The sequence below is a fragment of the Rhinatrema bivittatum genome, chromosome 4 (genome assembly GCF_901001135.1).
Source record: "Rhinatrema bivittatum chromosome 4, aRhiBiv1.1, whole genome shotgun sequence".
Taxonomy (NCBI): domain Eukaryota; kingdom Metazoa; phylum Chordata; class Amphibia; order Gymnophiona; family Rhinatrematidae; genus Rhinatrema; species Rhinatrema bivittatum.
The window spans coordinates 82,389,077-82,412,810 of NC_042618.1; the positions used below are offsets into that span (position 1 = coordinate 82,389,077).

General features: G+C 44.3%; 1 protein-coding gene across 1 annotated transcript in view; it reads right to left on the minus strand.

Moving 5' to 3' along the window:
• TTLL5 (tubulin tyrosine ligase like 5) overlaps window positions 1-23,734 on the minus strand; it is a 798,469-nt gene that overhangs the window by 505,323 nt on the left and 269,412 nt on the right. The window contains 3 exon segments of the mRNA XM_029598396.1: window positions 4,724-4,800; window positions 21,326-21,387; window positions 21,879-21,960. Coding sequence (XP_029454256.1) covers window positions 4,724-4,800; window positions 21,326-21,387; window positions 21,879-21,960 — 221 coding nt within the window.

Genomic DNA, 23,734 nt, shown 5'->3' on the forward strand with positions numbered 1-23,734 from the left:
GCCTGGTCGAAACAAACAGGCCCCTGTTGCAGCAGGCCCGGAAGATCCGGGAACCAGAGGGGACCCGTCACCGCTAGATTGACCAGATCCGCAAACCATGGACAACGCGGCCATTCTGAATCCACCAAGATCACTTCTGCCGGGTGGAGTTCTATTCACCTGAGGACCTTGCCGATTAGAGGCCAAGGCAGAAATACATCGAGCAGGACGTTTGACGGCCAGGGAAGAACCAGAGCATCCACTTCCTCTGCTCCCGTGGCTCTGCGGCGAGCATAGAAGTGTGGAGCCTTGGCATTCTTGAACGTCGTCATCAGATCCACGCAGGGTGTACCCCACGTGTCGCAGATGAGTTGAAACGCTTGTCGGCCAACTCCCATTCTCCTGGATCGAGTTGATGTCGACTGAGGAAATCTGCGTGAATGTTGTCGACCCTGGCAATGTGGGATGCCACTATACTGACTAGGTTCTGCTCCGCCCAGCTAATGAGCTTCCAACACTACTGGCTGGTTTTTTGTTCCTCCCTGCCGATTGATGTAAGCCACCGCAGTCGCATTGTCCGACAACATCCTGATTGATTTCCCCTTGAGGATCGAAAGGAAGGCACGCAGCACCAGCTATACTGCCCTGGTCTCCAGACGATTGATGGACCATTGGCCCTGCACGGACTTCCCGAGACACACTGCTCCCCAACCGGAAAGACTCGTATCCGTGGTGACTACCGTCCATTCTGGAACCACTATGGGGAACCCCGCAACTCAAGTTGTCCGAGCATAGCCACCAATCTAGACCGGACCGTGCGGACTCAGTCAGAGGCAGAGCAGGTGAAATTGTTCGGAAACTGGATTCCACCGGGAAAGCAATGCTGATTGTTACGGACACATGTGGGCAAAGGCCCATGGAACCAGCTCTAGTGAAGATGTCATGGAGCTCATGACCCGCAAGTAATCCCAGACTTTGGCAGGATGCATGGACAACAAGACCTGAACCTGACCTTGTAATTTAATGATTCGTTCGGACGTCAGAAATACTCTGCCCTTTTGCGTATCGAATAGAGCCCCCAGAAACTCCAGTGACTGGGAGGGGATTTATTTATTTATTTAACATTTTTATATACCGGGATTCATGCAAGATATTGCATATCGTCTCGGTTTACATTGAAACTGAAAACAAGCATGAGAGCATGCTAATTACATAGAACATAAAATGCTGATAACATAGAATGCTAAATGCTAATTACATGTAATGCTAGTTGCATGGAACTGTGAAAATAAGCATGAGAGAATGTTAATGCTAATGCTAAATACATAGTACAGGGTATAAAGTTTGGGTCCGAGTAAGTTTGGGTCAGAGTAACTGGGGAGCAAAAACTTGGAACATAATAGAGAGGGAAGAATTTACTATATTTTATATATATATTTGGCATTGCTTATATTTATATTTATTGATACGTTAAACAGTTAAACTGTCTTTATAAAATATTATATTGCTTTATTTATTTCCAGTTAAACTATTATTACTTTATTTAGCACTATGTTAAATTGTCAATCAGTTATACTGTTCCATATGTTCCTCGGTTCCATGTAAAGCTCCGCTCTCTGTTGAGCAGTTCTTCGTTTTATGTAAACCGGATTGATTTGTAGTCCCTACAGGAACTTCGGTATATAAAAATTAAAAATAAATAAATAAATAAATAAGAAAGCAAATTTATCTTAATAGGCGTCTGTGTTCTAATATAAGAATGGTATGAAAGTTTTTATTTAGGCTTTTGGTCAGGGTGGTGGTGTTGAGGTATATAATTATCATGACTGGAACGCTTGTTCGAATAGCCAGGTTTTTAGTCTCTTTTTGAAGTTGATTGGGCATAGTTCTGCCCGGAGTGCTGGTGGAAGTGAGTTCCATTGCGATGGACCTGCTGCGGACATGGCACGACTCTCGGCAAGGTTGACAACCCAACCGAGTGCTCGTAAGAGCTGAAGCACCCGGTGGATCACCGCAAGGCAAAGCATCTCCGATTTCACTCAAATCAGCCAATCGTCCGAGTATGAATGTACCAACAATCTTTCCCTGCGTAGCTACGTCGCCACCACCACAGTTACCTTGGTGAACGTCCTGGGTGCTGTAGCAAGGTCAAAAGGCAGAGCTTGAAACTGATAATGATGCCCCAAGTATAGAGAACCTCAGAAACATCTGGTGGTCAGGGCTGACCGCGATGTGTAAATACGCCTCCGTCAGATCTAGGGATGCCAGAAATTCCCCCTGTCGAACTGAAGCAATGATGGACCGCAGAGACTCCATGCGGAAGCGGGGGATCCGAAGACATCTGTTGACCCCTTTAAATCGAGAATGGGCCAGAAGGTCCCCTCCTTTTTTGGTACTACGAAGTAGGTGGAGTAGCAGACCTTTCGTTGTTCCGATGGGGGGCACTGGCGTAATCGCTCCGAGGTCGAGAAGACGGTGCAACGTGTCCTTTACTGCCCGACACGCTTTGTTGCACAGCTGCATGGGGAGACCAGGAACTGATGACGGAGCAGACGTGGAAAATCTAAAGCGTAGCCATGTCTTATCACAGAGAGAACCCACTGGTCCGATGTGAGTTTGGTCCACTCCCTGTAAAACAAAGACAATCTGCCTCATACAACTGGAACAGAGGAATGGACTGGCCGCACCTCATTGTGAAGGCTTCCCTCCCTGTGTGGACTGTGTGTTACCAGGTCTACCGAAGCATTGCCCACAAAAAGACACGACTGTTGCCTGCTAGAATTTGGCCGAAAAGAGGAAGAGGAGCTTCTAGGCACTCGAGGCCTTCGATTCCCATGAAAACGAGACCTAGAAGAAAAGGATCCTCTTGACCTTGGTCTATCTTCCAGCAGCCAATGAATTTTATTCTCGCCCAGGGACTGAATCATGTCCTCCAGCTCCTTTCCAAACAGCAGCTTGCCTTAAAAGGCAGGAACCCCAACTGGGACTTAGAAGAAACATCTGCAGACCAGTTTCATAACCACAATAACCTATGTGCCGAGACTGTGGACACCCTGGACCGAGCAAACGTCCGTAAGATGTCATAAAGCGCATCTGCACTATAAGCGATCACAGCCTCAAGACGCCCTGCCTGAAGAGCTTCTCCCTCAGACAGTGACTCATTGGCCTGTAGCTGCTGTACCCAGCGGAGGCCCACTCTCAAAGAAAAATTGCTACACATCGCTGTTCGGACCCCCAGCGAAGAGACTTCGAAGATTTTCTTAAGCTGTAACTCCAGCTTTCGATCCTGCAAATCCTTGAGGGCCATCGACCCTGTGACTGGGATAGTGGTCTTCATCATGACCGCTGACACTGCTGCATCAACCTTGGGAACCCGAAGAATATCTAAAGCTTCCTCAGGCAGAGGATAGAGCTTGTCCATTGCTTTAGTGACTTTCAACCCCAAATCTGGGGTATCAAATTCCCTGAATAGGTCAGTAGCCGAGAAATGGAAAGGGAAAGACGTAGGAGGACCCCTCAGGCCCAATAACATTGGATCCATAGAACCCAAGCGAGATTCTTCTTGCGGAGCATCAATTCCCAATTCTCACAAAATAGTGGGAATGAGAGGTCCAAGCTCCTCCTTTCTAAACAGGGGCTGCTGGGGAGACAGTGGGAGCAGGAGATTCCCCTCCCCCATTGCAAGTTGAGTCGCCGTGAAGGAGCCTAAAATGGCGCCAGTTCACATGCTCAGCGGGAACGGCCTGGAGGAAGGAGCCAGCAGGTCTCCAAATGCTAGTGACACCAACCTCCTGCGAAGAACACCGCCCCCCCCCCCGGCGGCTTCAGAGGTTCCCTCACCTCCGGGGATGCAGGCCGAACACAGCTCATCTCTCGAGAGGTGTGCACGCCCGGAGCTGCACGCATGGCACGATGCTCTGTGCGGCATGAGAGCGCCAGGAAAATTTTTTTTTTTTTTTTTTTTTAAACAGCGAAAAGCCGGTAAAAAAATATCAAAAGCTCCCCAACTGCCGCGGCAGAGAAGGAAAAGGAGAGCCCCGGGAAGAAACGAAAAACAAACTGGTCAGCAAAAACCTTTTTTTTTTTTTTCCAAACCTGCCTCATTGTTCTTGGGTCCTGGTCCTGGTGTGGTCCTGCTGGGGTGAGTGATCCGGGCTCCCCAGTATCAGCCCAAGCTCTGCTGCACTGTGGCAAAAAAAAAAGGGCCCTCGACCCTTAGCCGCAGCCGCCTCAAACACCAGGGGGGATGGTCCCCTCAGGTCCTGACAACCCCCTGGGAGGCTGAAGGACACTCTCCTTCCAACTGTGTCTCTGTTCTGGTTTTTTTGTTTTGTTTTTTTTTTAATTAAATTAACTTAAATGAAAACCTAAATCCTGTCTTTTTTTTTTTTTTTTTTTTTACCAAGTAACCAGTACAGACTGTGGGTTTTGCACTTCCACCATCTGCTGGAGACAGATTAATACTGGCAGACTGTGGGTGGCATCTTGGCATATAAGGAAGAGTCTGTCAAAACTTTCTCTGTCTCCATCTGCTGGAGGGGAGGCAAAACCCAGGAGTCTGGACCGATCTGGGTAAGTACAGGGAAACAGCCTTTGATTCATGAGTTCAGCCTTCAGCTTAGAGGTTTATTAACTCCATAGCTGTTAATACACTGCACACTTACACAATTCTCCAGCTTTTTCTTACAATAAAAAATAAAGGAACATGCCCTCTTTGTGCAAACTCAAGATCCCGTTCACTTACCTGAGGTCGTGAAGCGTGAATAAATTTGATGGATGATTGGCTACTTCGACGTGTTGATGAGTCCTGGCATACAAAACCTTAAAGAAGAAAATTAATAAGGTGGAGAAATCATAGGAACATAAACAGGGGAATTATTATTATCCTCTCCCATGTGCAATAAGTTCTTATAATCATTCAAAAGGCCATCAATGCCATCTAGTTTCCCAGGTTTCCATAGCCTTTCCTCACCACTACCCTGCCGCATCAACCTGGTCAATGCGACGAGGAGACTCAGCAATAGAAGTACCTGAGTTTCACTAGGTCTTCTGCTAATTCTTCCACGCTCTTTTAATTTTTTGCAACTATTGATCATCTATGCTTATCCACTATTATTTTAGCCTCTATCACCCAATCTAGGAGGGCATTAAAGGAATCTACTATTCTTTCTGTGAAAAAATTATTCTTGATATCGCTCCTTAGTCTTCTACCTTGAAGCCTCATATGTTTGATTGTCTAAAAAAGCTGACCTCCTAACTTTAAACACCAAAGTTAAGTGCCTATTTTCTGTCAAACATAGGATCCTTAATTTTTAGCCAAAAATTCTTCTAAATTTAGGGTCATAAAACTTAGCACCCTAGACATAGGCTTGATATTCATTTGGCTAGACTGATCCCCTAAGTTAGGTACCTAGTGTCAAAAATTAGTGCTAAGATCCTAACTTATTTTCCCCACCCTTTTTTCAACCCTTAGCCACCACTTTTTAAACTCCTATATTAAGAGACCTAGTGAAACTAGGAGCCAAAATTTAGGCACTGAGCCCTAGTAAATTTTGAAAACGGTCAATTTAGGGTCCTAATTCCCAAAGTTAGGCACCTAAACCCTTTGCAAATTGACTTCTGTATTTATTGCTACTTATTTGTTTAATAACCATGTTAATTGCAGTTTAAGCTTGAATTTCTATTACTACAGTTTTTCTATAGTTTGTTTAATGTTTATCTTTGATTTATTTTGATAAGTGTATTATTTTTGTTACTTATTTACTGCATAAAACAATAAATTACAAATTTAAAAGCTTCCTTTGTATCTTGTCTATATATAACCTGCTTAGTAGCAGGATCCCATTTCTCTGTTGGTGCTGCTAGGACTCGGTAGGTTGTGCACTCCTACCAGCAGATGGAGAAAAAACTGACATCGCTGACATATAGCCCTGCCCTGACCACTGGGAAGCAGTGAGCTCAGTAAAACACTTTACGCCAACTCATCTTAAGGGCTGGTTATTTCACTTACCAGTCCTTCAAAGGACTCAAAGGAAAGAATACTATGCATCATCCCAAAACAAAGGACAAACTAAAACCAAGTAGGCAGCCCAGGGCAGGTTGTGGATTGGCCTGCCTTCCTTAGAGTAAACAAAATTATCAGATAAGAAGTAATTTTACCTTCCTCTGCACTCAGGCAGGCCAGTCCACACTGGTGAGATGTACCAAAGCTACTCACGAAACGGATGGGAGGCCGCTTGCAGTCCCGTCAACACCACAAGCCAAAGGCCGTGTCTTCTTGAGTCATAACACCCAAGCAGTAATGCTTGGATAAAGTATGTAAGAAAGACCACATTGCTGCCCAGCAAATCTCGACAGGAGACAACAGCTGAATCTCCACCCAAGAGACCACTTGAGCTCTAGTGGAATGCGACCTAACCTGTCTAGGCAATGATACATCTGCAATCACATAGGCAGCCACGAGGACCTCTTTAACCCAACCAGCTACTGTTGCTCATGACACCAGCTCCCCTTTTTTACCTCCACCACGGATAACAAACAGTCACTCAGTCTTCCTAAAGGAACAAGTAAACTTCAAGTACCGTACACCCTGGAGGAAAGGAGGAGTAGGGGTGATATGATACAGACTTTCAGATACTTGAAAGGTTTTAAGGATCCAAAGACAACGACAAACCTTTTCCGTCAGAAAAAAATCAGCAGAACCAGGGGTCACAATTTGAAGCTCCAGGGAGGAAGACTCAGAACCAATGTCAGGAAGTATTTCTTCACGGAGAGGGTGGTGGATGCCTGGAATGCCCTTCCTAAACATACTTTTGCATGGGATAAACACCGTGGATCCATAAAGTATAGAGGACGTGAATGAAGAGTGGGTGACTCGCGGGAATGAAGGCTACTACCTGGAGATAATATCCTTATTCAATAAACATACACGGTTAATGCGACTCCAACATTGCTCTAAGCTTAAACGGCAAGAGGAAATGTGGAAAAGAGGATATGCATTCACAAAAAAGCGGGGAGTAGCTTACTTGTTACAGTGGTTACTACCCCAAACCAAATGTGCCTGATACTTCACTTTCAATGCATATCCAGCATAACTTAAAAATGATGTATAAGTATAATAATGATGTATAATAATGATGTATCTCAAGGAAACGTTGTCTATATAATTATTGAAATGTTGTTGCCTTAATGTTTTTGAATATAGTTCCTATCTACTTTCCTTCTCTCCTTTACGCTCTGCAACCTTTATTTTTTCACGCTACTTACGCGCTTGCTCTCACCCACCCCCCTTCTCTCCTTTTTCTATTCCTTCTCCCCCTTCCCCTGTCATTTTGTAATTTCTCTTTCCTCGCTACAAGAGTTGATTGTAAACCGGCATATGTCCTATGAATGTCGGTATATCAAAAGTTAATAAATAAATTAAATAAATAAATAAATAACTTTCTGCTTCAACGGCAGGGGAGAAAGACTGATACTTCACTTTCAATGCATATCCAGCATAGCTCTCTGCTTCAACAGCAGGGGAGAAAGACTGATATTTCACTTTCAATGCATATCCAGGATAGCTCTCTGCTTCAATGGCAGGGGGAATGAAGAAAAGTGGATCTATATACAAACAACAACCAACAAGGACTGAATTACATAGTCTGGGTAAACAAATAAGCATGGGTGTAGCTTGCTTATTGCTGTGGTTACTACCCCTAACTAATTAAGCTAGATATTTCACTTAGATGCAGCTCCAACAAGGCTCTCTACATTAAGGGTGGGGGTGGAAGGGAAATAGAACCAAAAGGTTATTAAGAGCCAAAAGTAACAGATAAGTATGAAGAAAAAATAAAAAAGTGCAAAATTTGCTGGGCAGACTGGATGGGCCGTTTGGTCTTCTTCTGCCGTCATTTCTATGTTTCTATGTATCAGATGCTGCTTTACATCCAAGGCATGCAAGAACTGATAATGTGGACTAACTCTAATCCGAACTATCTCTAGTCTGGAATTTGTTATTTCTCCTTTTAACTTAACTTTATCTTTTTTCTTCCAGCTACCTAAGCTTCCAAGTTCACGGTCCTCGTTTAATGTAACTTTGTTTCTTCCTTTACCTAGTTATTTTTTACCCCTGTTCGATGTAAACCGTCCTGATATGGTATTTAACCATGAAGGTCGGTATAGAAAAATGTTAAAATAAATAAATAAATAAAATTTCTACCCCTGTCCAGTGTGGGCAGGGAAATAGACTGGTCCAAATGAAACTCTGATATCACTTTCCGTAAAAAAGAAGGTACAGTCTTAAGCTGTTCTACCCTGGAGTTATTTGCAGAAACAGCTCATGGCAAGAACGAGCCTGTAGCTCGGTGATATGCCTCACAAACAGATCGCCACCAGAAAAAATGTTTTCAAGGTAAGCAGGTGAAAGGAAACATCACGTAGTGGCCAAAACACAGGACCCGCCAAAAAACTGAATACCAGATTAAGGTCCCAAAGGGGCACCAGGAGATGCAAGGGAGGATGCAGATGCTTGACTCCCTTCAAGAATCTGGGCACATCTGGATGGGAAAACAAAGGTCTACCATTGACCCGCCCCTATAGCAAGTGAGAGCTGCTACCTGCACCTTCAGAATGTTTAAGGCCAAACTGTTAACCAAACTTTCCTGTAAAAATTCCAAAATTAGTAGAATCTCTACTTTAAAAGGTAAGAACCTCTCGAATACTCTACAAACCCTAATATAAGCCAGAGAGGTAGAAAATGTTCTAGCGTGAAGCAATGTGGAAATCATCGCCAAAGAATAACCACGCTTCAGCAGCTGAGCCCTCTCAAGGGCCAAACCATAAGGCAAAACCAACCCAGATTGTCATGCACTATCAGCCCCTGATGCAGCAGATCCTCCCCTGAGAGGCAACCTGAGAGGACTGTCCACCAGGAGCCATTTTTCATTTATTTATTTTCATTTAATAAAATGTATTAATCGCCTAACACTTGAAAAGGCCTAGGCGATATACAAAAATACATACATATTAAAACAAGAGACATACAATACAAACAAAAAATATTAGTTTCACGGAAACCAAAACAACAATACCAGATGTTATTAGTGCATATAGTATTAAAGACATCTCTGCAATTCTATCATTAAAATCACAATGTTAATACATCATTTTTTACTATGAAAACAGAATGATGGTATTCATACTGTTTATTTACCATTGAATGCAAGATGAAGCAGATGTTCCTTCAAAGCTGTTTTGAATTTTTTAATGTCATCAAGAGATCTCAGGTCAACTGGAAGGAGATTCCATACGGTGGGTGCTACTATGGAAAAAGATGTTTCCCTGGTACAGAGTAATCGAGCTTGACGGACTGGGGGAATGGCTAACATGTTAAGTTGAGAAGATCTCAAAGTTCGGACTGGATTATATGTCCGTAACAAAGCGTTAAACCAAAACATAAACTTAGACGAGTGTAGCTTGTAAACCAACATCCCTATTTTGAATAATATTCGTTGATGCACTGGTAACCAATTAAGTCTACAGAGAATTGGTGAAATATGATCGTGGCGTGCTGTATGGGTAACCAGCCTAGCAGCAGAATTTAATAGAAGTTCTACTGATTGAAGTATATATTTTGGCAATCCAATATATAACCCATTACAATAGTCAATGTGTGGAGATTGAAAATTGGCATACCACGGTCTCCGGGGTCAATCCAAAGCCACCAAAAGTACGGTCTCAGTATGACTCGCAATCTTCCGAATTACCCTGCCGATCATTGGCCAGAGTAGGAAAGCATATAACAGCTCGCTTCCTGGCCACACCTGGATGAGCGCATCAATTTGTAGTGCTCTCAGATCTCTTCTGTGACTGTAAAACTGTGGCACCTTCATGTTGTTGGAGCTCACCATTAAGTCCAAATACAGTTGATCCCAATGAGACACTGAGCTGAAAGGCAGAGTACGTTAGCTCCCACTCTCCAGGGTCCAAGACCTGTCTGCTGAGATTGGCCTGCACATTGTCCTTCCCGGCAATGTGAAAGGTGGATATCTCCTGGAGATGATGCTCTGCCCATACCAATAGAGCATCTATCTCCACCAACACCTGATGGCTTCTGGTTCCACCCTAATGATTTATGTAGACGACTGTCATGGCACTGCCCGACATTCTCACCGCTAAATCTGCCAACTGCTCAGTGAACTGTAAGCACACCAAACTAACTGCATGCACTTTGAAACAATTGATGGCCCACTGTTATTCCTGGGCATTCCACTGACCTTGCACTATCAACTTTTGACAGTGAGCCTCCCAACATAGAAGGCTTGCATCTGTTGTGAGCATCCCCAGTCTGGCATCTCCAAGAGCACTCCTTTCCTGAGGTGGTCTGCTTGTAACCATCACTGCAGCTGCTCGCCCATTTCCATTGGCAACTGGAGTCTCACTGTGTTCTCTTCTGAGGATTCCACCAAGAGAGCAATGCATGCTGAAGTGGCTGCATATTTGCCCTCACCCAGGATACTACCTCCAACTTTGCTCCCATATACCCCAGGATCTGTAGATAAGACCACACCATTGAACGAATAGCCCTCTTCAAGGACTGGACTTGAGTCACCAACTTCTGGATTCGTTTCTCTGGCATGAACACTCTGCCCAGCTCCATATCGACTCGCACACTGAGGTACTCCAGGGTCTGTATCAGCTGTAGACTGCTCTTGGTTAAGTTCACCACCCAGACTACCTCCTGAAGCAAGCAAATCACTTTGAGAGACACCAATTGACTCTCTTCTGTACTCATAGCTCAATTCAACTAGTTGTCCAGATACAGAAGAAAGACTAGAATGCCCTCCCTTGCACAGAGACACTGCTATCAGCACCATGACCTTGGAGAAGGTTCTGGGTACCATAGCCAGACTGAACTGTAGGGCTTGAAACTGATAATGATGCTCTAGAATGACAAAACAAAGGAAATGTTGAGGCTCCTGCTGAATTTGGATATGTAGATAGGCTTCCTTCAGATCAAGAGATATCAAATTCCCCTCTCTGTACTGCCATAATTACAGAGCATAAAATTTCCATCCTGAAGTGAGTCACACACAATTACCAATTGCCTCCCTTCAGATCCAAGACTGGTTAGAAGGAACCCTCTTCTTTCTTGGGAATGACAAAATAAATAGAATAGCGTCCTGATCTGGGAACTGTAATTACCTCCTTCAGATCTATCAGCCTTCTCAACTTATTCTCCATGACCACTCTGTTCACTAGTGAGTTACATGAAGAGACCAGAAAGGCATCTGGAGGAATTCACAGAAATTCTAGAAGATATAATTCTTATCACCTCCAGGACCCACTGATCCATCTTAATCTGGGCCCACCTGACATAAAAGCGAGATAGATGACCCCCACACTTTCATTATGAAGATCAAGATGCTCCAATCCCAGAGCCCACATCCTTATGAGGCTTCTTAGGCAAAAGGACTGAGATCTTGTAAAGGGATGTGACTTTTATGTCGCTGCCCCTCTGTAAGGACAAAACAGATGGGAATCCCTGGTGAAGGCTTTTGCCCTAAAAGAACGCGATGCCACTTTCCTGTCCTCTGGCAATCACAGAATCTTGGATCTACCCCCATCTATTCACCATTTTCTCCAACTCACTCCCGAACGAAAGAGAACTCTTAAAGGGTAATCTTGTAAAATTCAACTTACAAATAGTATCTGCCAACCAGTTCCACAGCCACAACAGGTGTCTTGCCACTATCATGGAAGCTACACCTCTAGTGGCATTACGCACCAAGTAATACAGCCCAGATCAGTTTAAAATGTGGCTACTGGTTCCATTATCTGCCTGCTATTGACTCCCACTCCTTGAGTCTCCTGAGAGAGACGCAAACCTGCTCATGTCACCAAGCAGCAGCATGAAGCTATTTGCAAATTCATTGCCATGGCTTTATATACCTGCTTAAGCATAGCCTCAATCCTCCTATCCTGGGCATCCTTCAGAATCCTCATGCACTGGAGGCATCATTTAAAACCAGAGGTGGACATGACAGGATGAAATAAAAGGGATGAGAGGTCAAAATCTATGACGACGGCCGTTGATGGCCGGTAGGCTCCGACCATACCACTGCCACGGAGGAATCGAGACACAAGAAAACTTACCAGAATCAATGAAAACCCTAACTAGGGAGCTAGAGAGGGCAACCGAGGGAGATCCAGCACTGACCGCATGAGGCAGAAAGCAGAGTTGCTTACCTGTAACAGGTGTTCTCCCAGGACAGCAGGATGTAGTCCTCACATGTGGGTGATGTCACAGAACACTTTTGTCAAAGTTTCTAGAACTTTGACTGGCACACTGAGCATGCCCAGCATGTCATAATCCCTGTGGCCATAGGGGTCCTCCCTTCAGTCTCATTTGTATCAAAAGTTGCGAGCGAAAAATAAAATAAGAAAACGGTTTCGGACCCAACTCCGCAGGGTGGCGGGTGGGATTCGTGAGGACTACATCCTGCTGTCCTGGGAGAACACCTGTTACAGGTAAGCAACTCTGCTTTCTCCCAGGACAAGCAGGATGGTAGTCCTCACATGTGGGTGATTAGCAAGCTACAGGCTGACTCATATTTAATTTAGACCAACAGCATACAACTTGTGCAACAGGCACAACAACTGGTGTGCTGTTGGGAAAAATGAGGCAGCCTGAAAATCACAGCAGGTGAATGTGGAAGGAGTTGGGATTACACTGGAAATAAGTTCTTCAAGATGGATTGGCCAAAGGCAGAGTCTTGACGTCCTTCCTTGTCCAGGCAGTAATGTGCTGCAAATGTGTGTAGAGAACTCCATGTTGCAGCTTTACAGATTTCAGCAATTGGTACTGAATGATAGTGTGCTACTGACGTTGCCATGGCTCTTACTGAGTGTGCCTTCACTCGTCCCTGAAGAGGAAGGCCTGCTTTCTCAAAGCAGAATTCAATACAGTCTGCTAGCCAGTTGGAGAGAGTTTGTTTGCCCATTGAAACTCCCAGTTTGTTTTTATCAATAGAAACAAAGAGTTGGCTGGATTTCCTATGGACTGCGGAGCGGTCTAGGTAAAATGCAAGTGCATGTTTATAGTCCAAGGTGTGTAAAACTCTCTCGCCCTGGTGACAGTGAGGCCTTGGGAAAAAGGTGGGCAAGACTATAGATTGATTCAAGTGAAAGTCCGTTGCCACCTTGGGAAGGAATTTAGGGTGAGTACAGAGGATCACTCGGTCATAGAGGAACCTTGATTAGGGTGAGTATGTGACAAGTGCTTGTAACTCATTGACCCTTCGAGCAGATGTAATGGCTACTAGGAAAAGAACTTTCCATGTAAGGAATTTAACATCACAGGAGTGCAAAGACTCAAAGAGGAACATATGATCCTTGTAAGTACTACGTTTAGGTCCCATTCAGTAACTGGTGGCTGTAGAGGGGGCTTAAGTTGTAGTAGGCCCCTCATAAACCAACTCACAAGGGGTTGCGCTGTTATCGGGGCATCCTCTATTCCCTTGTGGTACGCTGAGATAGCACTGAGATGAACTCTTACCGAGGAAATCTGGAGAACAGAGTCTGAAAGGTGCCAGAGATAGTCTAACAGAGATAGAGTAGGGCAGGAAAAGGGGTCGATACCTTTTTGTGTGCACCACGTGGTAAATCTTTTCCACCTAGAAAGATAGGATTTTCATGTGGAAGGTTTTCGTGAAGCTACAAGCACTTGAGAGACCTTAGTTGAGAGGTTGAGCGGTTGAAGGATCAGGCTTTCAACATCCAGGCTGTGAGGGATAGGGTCTGAAGGTTTGGGTGGCGTAACATGCCTTGGTTCTGAGTTATGACATTGAGTGCTCTGCCCAGGCGAATGGGTTCTCAGATGAAGAGGTCAAGAAGCATGGGAAACCATACTTGTCGAGGCCAGAACGGGGCTATGAGTATCATAGATCCCCTGCCCTGTTGAAGCTTCATTAGTGTTTTGGCTATTAGTGGTATCAGAGGATATGGTATAGGAGGCCTGTGTTCTAGGGGCGAATGAAGGCATTCATGGCTAATGTGTCTTGCTGCCTGTGCAGGGAGCAGAATCTGTTCACTTTGTGATTCAGTTCGGATGCAAAGAGGTTGATGGTTGGTTGACCCCAGGGTCGGAACATTTTGCTCGCTACACAGGGATCCAGAGACCACTCGTGGGGATGGAAACATCGACTGAGGTGATCTGCTACTACATTCTGTAAGCCTGCCAGATAAGTGGCCCGAGATGCATGGAATGTGCAAGAGCCCAGGCCCAGATCTGCGGAGCTTCCTGGCAAAGCAGATAAGAGCCTGTTCCACTCTGTTTGTTCAAATACCACATTGCAACTGTGTTGTCTGTCTGAATGAGAACAGTCTTGTGTGAAAGGCAGTCCTTGAATGGATGTAGAGCATAACATATGGCTCAAAGCTTTAGGAAGTTGATTTGAAACTGTGCTTCAAGTTGTGTCCAAGAACCTTGAGTTTGAAGGTTGTTCATGTGAGCTCCCCAACACAAGTTGGATGCGTCCGTGGTTAAGGTCACTTGAGGAACTGGTTGCTGGAAATGTAGACCTGTCAGCAAGTTGGCTCTGTTTGTCCACCAGAGAAGTGACAGGCGGAGCTGATCAGTTACATGAATCCGGGATGAAAGAGGTTGAGTGGCTTGGAGCCACTGAGATTTTAAAGTCCATTGAGTTATTCTCATGGCCAGCCTGGCCATAGGAGTGATGTGGACCGTGGAAGCCATGAGGAATTGATGGGCTGAGGCTGTTTTGCATGTGCGCAGAGAAATAGCCAGTTTGGAGAGTATGTCCACGTGGTTGTTGGGCAGGAAGGCCTTTGCGACTGTGGTGTCCAAATCTGCTCCGATCTGCTTGTGTGTCAGGGAAGACTACAGTGATAGGGGTATACTACCGTCCACCTGGTCAAGATGGTGAGATGGACAGTGAAATGCTAAGAGAAATTAGGGAAGCTAACCAAATTGGTAGTGCAGTAATAATGGGAGACTTCAATTACCCCAATATAGACTGGGTAAATGTATCATCGGGTCACGCTAGAGAGATAACGTTCCTGGATGGAATAAATGATAGCTTTATGGAGCAATTGGTTCAGGAACCGACGAGAGAGGGAGCAATTTTAGATCTAATTCTCAGTAGAGCACAGGACTTGGTGAGAGAGGTAACGGTGGTGGGGCCGCTTGGCAATAGTGATCATAATATGATCAAATTTGATTTAATGACTGGAAAAGGAACAGTGTGCAAATCCAAGGCTCTCGTGCTAAACTTTCAAAAGGGAAACTTTGATAAAATGAGAAAAATTGTTAGAAAAAAACTGAAAGGAGCAGCTACAAAAGTAAAAAATGTCCAAGAGGCATGGTCATTGTTAAAAAATACCATTCTAGAAGCACAGTCCAGATGTATTCCACACATTAAGAAAGGTGGAAAGAAGGCAAAACAATTACCGGCATGGTTAAAAGGGGAGGTGAAAGAAGCTATTTTAGCCAAAAGATTTTCATTCAAAAATTGGAAGAAGGATCCAACAGAAGAAAATAGGATAAAGCATAAACATTGGCAAGTTAAATGTAAGACATTGATAAGACAGGCTAAGAGAGAATTTGAAAAGAAATTGGCTGTAGAGGCAAAAACTCACAGTAAAAACTTTTTAAAATATATCCGAAGCAGAAAGCCTGTGAGGGAGTCAGTTGGACCGTTAGATGATCGAGGGGTTAAAGGGGCACTTAGAGAAGATAAGGCCATCGCGGAAAGATTAAATGATTTCTTTGCTTCGGTGTTTACTGAAGAGGATGTTGGGGAGGTACCCGTAATGGAGAAGGTTTTCATGGGTAATGATTCAGATGGACTGAATCAAATCACGGTGAACCTAGAAGATGTTGGTAGGCCCGATTGACAAACTGAAGAGTAGTAAATCACCTGGACCGGATGGTATACACCCCAGAGTTCTGAAGGAACTAAAAAATGAAATTTCAGACCTATTAGTAAAAATTTGTAACTTATCATTAAAATCATCCATTGTACCTGAAGACTGGAGGATAGCAAATGTAACCCCCAATATTTAAAAAGGGCTCCAGGGGCGATCCGGGAAACTACAGACCGGTTAGCCTGACTTCAGTGCCAGGAAAAATAGTGGAAAGTGTTCTAAACATCAAAATCACAGAACATATAGAAAGACATGGTTTAATGGAACAAAGTCAGCATGGCTTTACCCAGGGCAAGTCTTGCCTCACAAATCTGCTTCACTTTTTTGAAGGAGTTAATAAACATGTGGATAAAGGTGAACCGGTAGATATAGTATACTTGGATTTTCAGAAGGCGTTTGACAAAGTTCCTCATGAAAGGCTTCTAGGAAAAGTAAAAAGTCATGGGATAGGTGGCGATGTCCTTTCGTGGATTGCAAACTGGCTAAAAGACAGGAAACAGAGAGTAGGATTGAATGGGCAATTTTCTCAATGGAAGGGAGTGGACAGTGGAGTTCCTCAGGGATCTGTATTGGGACCCTTACTGTTCAATATATTTATAAATGATCTGGAAAGAAATACGATGAGTGAAATAATCAAATTTGCAGATGACACAAAATTGTTCAGAGTAGTTAAATCACAAGCAGATTGTGATAAATTGCAGGAAGACCTTGTGAGCCTGGAAAATTGGGCATCCAAATGGCAGATGAAATTTAATGTGGATAAGTGCAAGGTGATGCATATAGGGAAAAATAACCCATGCTATAATTACACGATGTTGGGTTCCACATTAGGTGCTACAACCCAAGAAAGAGATCTAGGTGTCATAGTGGATAACACATTGAAATCGTTGGTTCAGTGTGCTGCGGCAGTCAAAAAAGCAAATAGAATGTTGGGAATTATTAGAAAAGGAATGATGAATAAAACGGAAAATGTCATAATGCCTCTGTATCGCTCCATGGTGAGACCGCACCTTGAATACTGTGTACAATTCTGGTCGCCGCATCTCAGAAAAGATATAATTGCGATGGAGAAGGTACAGAGAAGGGCTACCAAAATGATAAGGGGAATGGAACAACTCCCCTATGAGGAAAGACTAAAGAGGTTAGGACTTTTCAGCTTGGAGAAGAGACGACTGAGGGGGGATATGATAGAGGTGTTTAAAATCATGAGAGGTCTAGAACGGGTAGATGTGAATCGGTTATTTACTCTTTCGGATAGTAGAAAGACTAGGGGACACTCCATGAAGTTAGCATGGGGCACATTTAAAACTAATCGGAGAAAGTTCTTTTTTACTCAACGCACAATTAAACTCTGGAATTTGTTGCCAGAGAATGTGGTTCGTGCAGTTAGTATAGCTGTGTTTAAAAAAGGATTGGATAAGTTCTTGGAGGAGAAGTCCATTACCTGCTATTAAGTTCACTTAGAGAATAGCCACTGCCATTAGCAATGGTTACATGGAATAGACTTAGTTTTTGGGTACTTGCCAGGTTCTTATGACCTGGATTGGCCACTGTTGGAAACAGGATGCTGGGCTTGATGGACCCTTGGTCTGACCCAGTATGGCATTTTCTTATGTTCTTATGGATTCAAGTGGGATTTTTGGTAATTTATCAGAAATCCTAGCGAGTGTAGAAGATCCGTAGTGAGCTTTAGAGAGTTGAGAGCTCCTTGCTTGGATCAACTCTTTATTAGCCAGTAGTCCAGGTAAGGAAACACTTATACGGTGCTTCTGCGTAGATGTGCGGCAGCCACTGCTAGGCATTTTGTAAACACTCGAGGTGCTGAGGTCATACCAAATGGCAGAACTCGGTATTGAAAATATCTGTGAAGCACAGGTATTTGCGGTGATGTGGGGATATGGCGATATGGCGATATGTGCATAGGCATCTTGAAGATCCAGAGAACAGGACCAATCTCCTTGCTGTAGTAGGGGAAGCATGGTGCTGAGAGACACCATCCTGAATTTTTCTTTTTGAAGAAATTTGTTGAGATTGCGAAGGTCTAGGATGGGGCGGAGACCGCCCAATTTTTTTGGAATCAGAAATTAACATGAGTAGAACCCTGTGCCTCTCTGCACCAGGGGGACGGTTTCTACAGCCCTGGTTCGCAGAAGGGTGGAAAGGTCTGATTCTAGAAGCAATGTGTGGTCTTTTCGAGTCCTCAGTGGATTGGGTGGAGAGTCCGGGGGTACTGTGAGGAAATTTAAATGGTATCCCTGGGCTATGATGAATATCACCCACTGATCTGTTGTTATGAGGCGCCAATTATGTTGAAAGTGGTGCAGTCATCCTCCCTACAGGTATTCCTGGGTTTGGATTCATTGGAGATTGGCTGCTGTTCTCTGGAAACGCATCAAAATCCGGAGGCTGGACTAGCTTGTGGGGCTGGTTCTGCTCTGGGTGCTTTGGGTGGCGTGTATGTCCCCTTTGAGGGGCTCTGGCTGGTCTTGCTCAAGATGCAGGAGGATAGTACTTGCGTGAGCAAGTAGAATGGTCTTCTAGGGTCCCTTCTCATGCTTTTGCGGGATGAGAAGGGAGCGTCCGTAGTGACTGTAGACAATCAACGTAGGGTCTCGTGGTGGTCCTTTAACTGAGCCACTGCGTCTTGTATTTTATCTCCAAAGAGATTGTCTCCAGTGCACAGGAGATCAGCAAGCTTATCTTAGACCTCAAGTCTTAAATCAGAAGCTTTCAGCCAGGCCCATCTTCTATCACTGATTCCTGTTGCTGACAATCGGGAAGCAGTCTCGGAGTCATATGCCGCTCTTACCTCATGCTTCCCTGCTTCAAACCCCATGTGGATGATGGCAGTCAGGCTTTCTTGCTGCTATTGAGGCAAGCAGTCTGCAAAATCTTGGACTTGCTTCCATAGATTTCTTTGGTACTGGGTCACATATAGTTGTTAGGCGGCTATACAGGATACCAACATGAAGCCTTGGAAGATTTTCTGACCTAGACCGTCCAGGAACTTCTGGTCTTTACTAGGGGTAGCTGAGGAATGTGGGTGCAATTGCTTGGCCTTTTTTCGTGCAAATTCAACCACAACAGATTGATGAGGAAGTTGTGGTTATTGAAAACCTAGGGCATGTTGCATCTGTCTTTCTGTTAACTGGTGGGACAGTGCCAGGATGCTTCCATAGGCGATGAAGTAGGTCCAACAGGACTTCATGCATTGGAATGGCCATAATTTCTTTGGGGGCATCAACAAACAGTAAAACTTCCAAGGTTTTGTGATGGGTGTCCTCTTCTGTCACCAGGTTGAAGGGAATGGTTTCAGGCATTTCCTTAATAAAATTGGCAGAGGAAAGGTCTTCAGGAGGAGACCGCAGTATGTTTTAAGAACATAAGAACATGCCATACTGGGTCAGACCAAGGGTCCATCAAGCCCAGCATCCTGTTTCCAACAGTAAGAACCTGGCAAGTACCCAAAAACTAAGTCTATTCCATGTTACCGTTGCTAGTAATAGCAGTAGCTATTTTCTAAGTCAACTTAATTAATAGCAGATAATGGACTTCTCCTCCCATTTTGGCATCAGGAGCCCCAATGGACCTGGAAGCGGTTCCGGCATCTATGGACCTGGAGCTGGAGTTGGACTAGAAGTTGTGTCGTCTTCCTCCGAGGAGCCCAGAACGGGTATTGGGAGCTGCGAAGGTCTCGATGGCCGACTCGGTGCCAATGGAACGGGCTGAGTCGGAAAGCACCGATGAGGGTATCGAGTCCGTCCAGCAATGGTGCAAACATCGATGGTTTCGGGGTCAGTGCCGGTATGGGGGCCAGCATCGATGGTGGTTGCAGACTTTGGAAGGCATCGAGAACTGCCAGGCGGACAAGGACGTCCAAGCTGGTGTGGATAGCACAGCTACAGGGAGAGGCACGTCTGTGGCGGTGGTGATGTTCCCCTCGGTGCTCGGTCCAGTCTTTCCCCCGCACAGAGGATGACGCTATCAATGTCCTGGATGGCGTCCGTGACGGACGGTCACAGTCTCCCTGCTGCTCCCGGCAAGGTTTGGTGGTGGATGCCCGTTTACTCGCCGGTGATGACTGGGCAGAAGTCGATGAGTTAGTTTTAATTTAAAAAGAGGCTCCATTTTGTCAAGATGAGCCCATCTGCCTTTCGGAGTCATTTGGGCACAGTCAGGACATCGGTGGACATCGTGCAAAGAGCCCAGGCACAGGACACACATGGTGTGTGGGTCCGTGATGGACATTATTCGCGGAAGCTCTGGGCACTTTCTAAACCCAGTCGCCATGTTGAAAAAGGAAGCAAAACGGTCGGTGACCTGAGGGAACTGATTGGTAAGGTGGGAGGAACCGACCGGTGAAAACGGGAAAAGAACTCACCAAGCATCGGAGGGAAAGGAGCACGATGAGAGACCCCTGTTAGGGAACTTTTTAAAGAAGTAAACTTCAAATCTTTCCGTGAGGAAAAAAGGTGAGAGAAATCTCACAGAGCTCCTAGCCCATGAGGCAAACTGCAGCACGGAAAAAAGAGGCTGAAGGGAGACCCTGTGGCCACAGAGATTATGGCATGCTGGGCATGCTCAGTTTGCCAGTCAAATCTCATTATCTGCCTCAAGAAAAGTCTAGGTATTCTGCTCTCTTTACATGAACTTGGACCTTATTTTATCTGATTTAAATGTCAGATAAACCCTGTAAGACTAAAATCCCTTAGAGGGTCTCTAAAGCAGCCTGTATCTTGGACAAACCCAGAACTATGTGGGGCCTTTACTTTGGCCACTCCGAGAACTATGCAGTGTGGGTATGTGTTGGAGAGGACCAATTCCGCAACCATATGGGGTACGTGGGTGTGTGTTGTCTTGAGAGAGAAAGTGTGTGTGTCCTGTGTAAGTTTGTAAGAGTGTGTGTGTGTGTGTGTGTGTGTGTGATCTGTACCTGTGTCAGTCCCAGAATTAGTGTGTATTCATGCATGGCCTGTACATAGACCAATCCCAGATAAAACAGAGTTTAAATTTGGGTCAGTTGGCTGTGTTTATGCTGGGCCTGTAACTTGGCCAGTCCTACAGCTGTGTATGTGTTGTACTTGTATCTGAGGGAGTCAAATTCAGGACAGCTTTCCTATGACTAATAAAGTACAGAAAATGGAAACTATTTTTCACCATCTCATCTAATTTTTCAATCATAGCAGTCCTAATTCCTGAAAAATCAAGGCCTTATGTTAACACAGCCCAGTTTCATACAATACTTACAGGATGCTGTTTGTGGAGTTCCCTTTCTCTACTCCTTAGCTGCTTGGACAGAGCAGCGCTGACCCTGTCAGGCCTATGAGACAGTCTGGCCCACAGCTGCCAGGAGCCTCAGGGCAGCATATACTTTGCAGGGACCCTGGTACATTTAGTGAAGCACAAGTATACTCACCTACAATGGTAAACATGTCCGAGATCATACTGGCTTTAACTTTCAGATCCAGAGGAGCATCACTAGCAAAACATAGGAAGTATGTCAGCAGATAATAAATACAGCAGTTACCAGATGTGACAACTCTCTCTAGAGATGCATGTTAGTGCTATCCAAGGGAATGCAACTGCTGCTAAGCATAGCAAAAGGAATGTAGGGAATGACATACATTGTGGGTGCAAAAAATATGGAAGAGCCTATTCTAAGGAAAGGCCCAGGCCTAAGCCAGGACTAGAAACAGTGGAGAGCATTCACAGATTACCTGCTGCAGCACCAGCCTGAAGACATAATGAAGCCTTTGGTTTCCATTAATGTAACAAAAATTCAATAAAGACGACATCCTATGAGCTATAGTTGGAGACTGGCGACCATGGAGCAAATGAGTCCAATTCACACTTATTTAGCTCACATCCGTACACAAAGGACCCAAACTTTCTTCATATTCAGTATCACTATGGCAGGGGGGAAAGGCATGAAGGACTATAAAAGCTTTCCTTCGCTAAGAACTGCTTACCATGCCAGAGATGGAGAGAGATTGACTTCCAAAAGCCAGGGCTTAAGGTGAGCATCAATAAGCACATCAAAACCGTAGAGCTCTGGAAAACAACCACAAGATATCAATAGAGTGCAACCTAAACGTGTCACACATCCCTGAGAGAAAGGGCGAAAACATGTAAGAAAATTATTCCTTACCTGCTAATTTTCGTTCCTGTAGTACCATGGATCAGTCCAGACAGTGGGTTATATCCCCCGACCAGCAGATGGAGTCAGAACAGAGTTTGAGAGCGTCAGCATATAGAGTAGTGCAGCCTCTGCTGGAGCCCAGTATTCTTCTGACTCCAGCTGATGTGAGCAGGGGGATCCACTAGCTCCCCCAGATTGACAGGGTTTCTTCATTTTTGGTTATTTCTTTCTTTTTCTCCACAGTATTTCCCTGTCTTATGTTTCTCTTATTTATTTATTTATTTATTTGTTATTTTTATTATACCGAGTTTCATGACAGGAATCACATCAACCCGGTTTACAATTAACAATGTGAGTAAAGGCAGAGAGTAACAAAGTAAAGAACATTTCCCAATACAAGAACAAATATAGTATGAAACTTAACAAATATTATAACAATATTTTGGATGTGAGAAAGTTACAAAAAACATGGAAAAATAACTTGGATATGAAAGGGGAAGAATTGTAGAACGACTATAACCATTTTAACCAGCTGTATCAATTAATAAATATGTATAATATTATAAAATGTAGATGTGTAGCAAAATGATTAGATAAGATATTGTTGTGAAGTATAATAAAATGTTGCTGTGGACTGCGTGTGAAGTTAGTGGGATTTTTTTTTTTTTTTTTTACAGTTCCTAACTTTTGTGTTTATGCTGATGATGAGTGGGGAATTTAATCCAGATCTGGGAAAGCTTTTTAAAAAGCCAAGTTTTTAGTCTTTTCCTAAAAGTTGGAGCGCATGGTCTTGTCTTAAGTCCGGTGGGATGGAGTTCCAAAGGATTGGACCTGCTGATGAGAGAGCTCTTGAGCTGTAGGATTTATGATGGTAGGTTTTGGCATGTGGAACCTGTAGTGATTCTTTGTAGTGTTCCCTGATGGGTCTGTCTGATGTGTGTTTTTTAAAAAGGATTTGTAGGTCCAGTTGAGTGTGTTGATGGATGTTCTTGTAGATAATCATGATGGTTTTATACATAATTCTGAAGTGGATCGGTAACCAATGAAGGTCTTTGAGGATGGGGGAGATGTGGTCGATTTTCCTGGAGTTTGTGAGGATTCTGGCTGCTGTGTTCTGTAACATTTGTAGAGGCTTGGTGTAGGAAGCTGGGAGGCCTAGTAGAAGAGAATTGCAATAATCTAGTTTGGAGAAGATTATTGCTTGCAGGATTGATCTAAAGTCATGCGCATGGAAAAGTGGCTTTATTCTTTTCAGGATATGTAATTTGTGGAAGCAGTCTTTGGTAGTTCTGTTAATGAATGGTTTGAGGCTAAGACGATTATCTAAGAAGGCTCCTAGATCTCTTACATGGGTGGTTTGTAGGAGTGTTGGAGGCTTTGAAAGTGTATTGTTGTTTTCAGGTGCTATAAGGAGATATTCCGTTTTCGACGCATTGAGGACTAGGTTTAGGCTGTTGAGGAGGTGTTTGATTTCTAGTAAGCAATTGTCCCAGTATTCCATTGTTATCGAGATTGATTCTTTTAAAGGGATCACAATCTGTACGTCGTCAGCGAAGAGGAAGTGTTTCAGGTTTAACTTTGTGAGTAATTGACAAAGTGGTAGAAGGTATATATTAAATAGAGTGGGTGACAGGGAAGAACCTTGTGGCACCCCTCTGGTGGAGGGGTGATATTGGGATTCTGTAT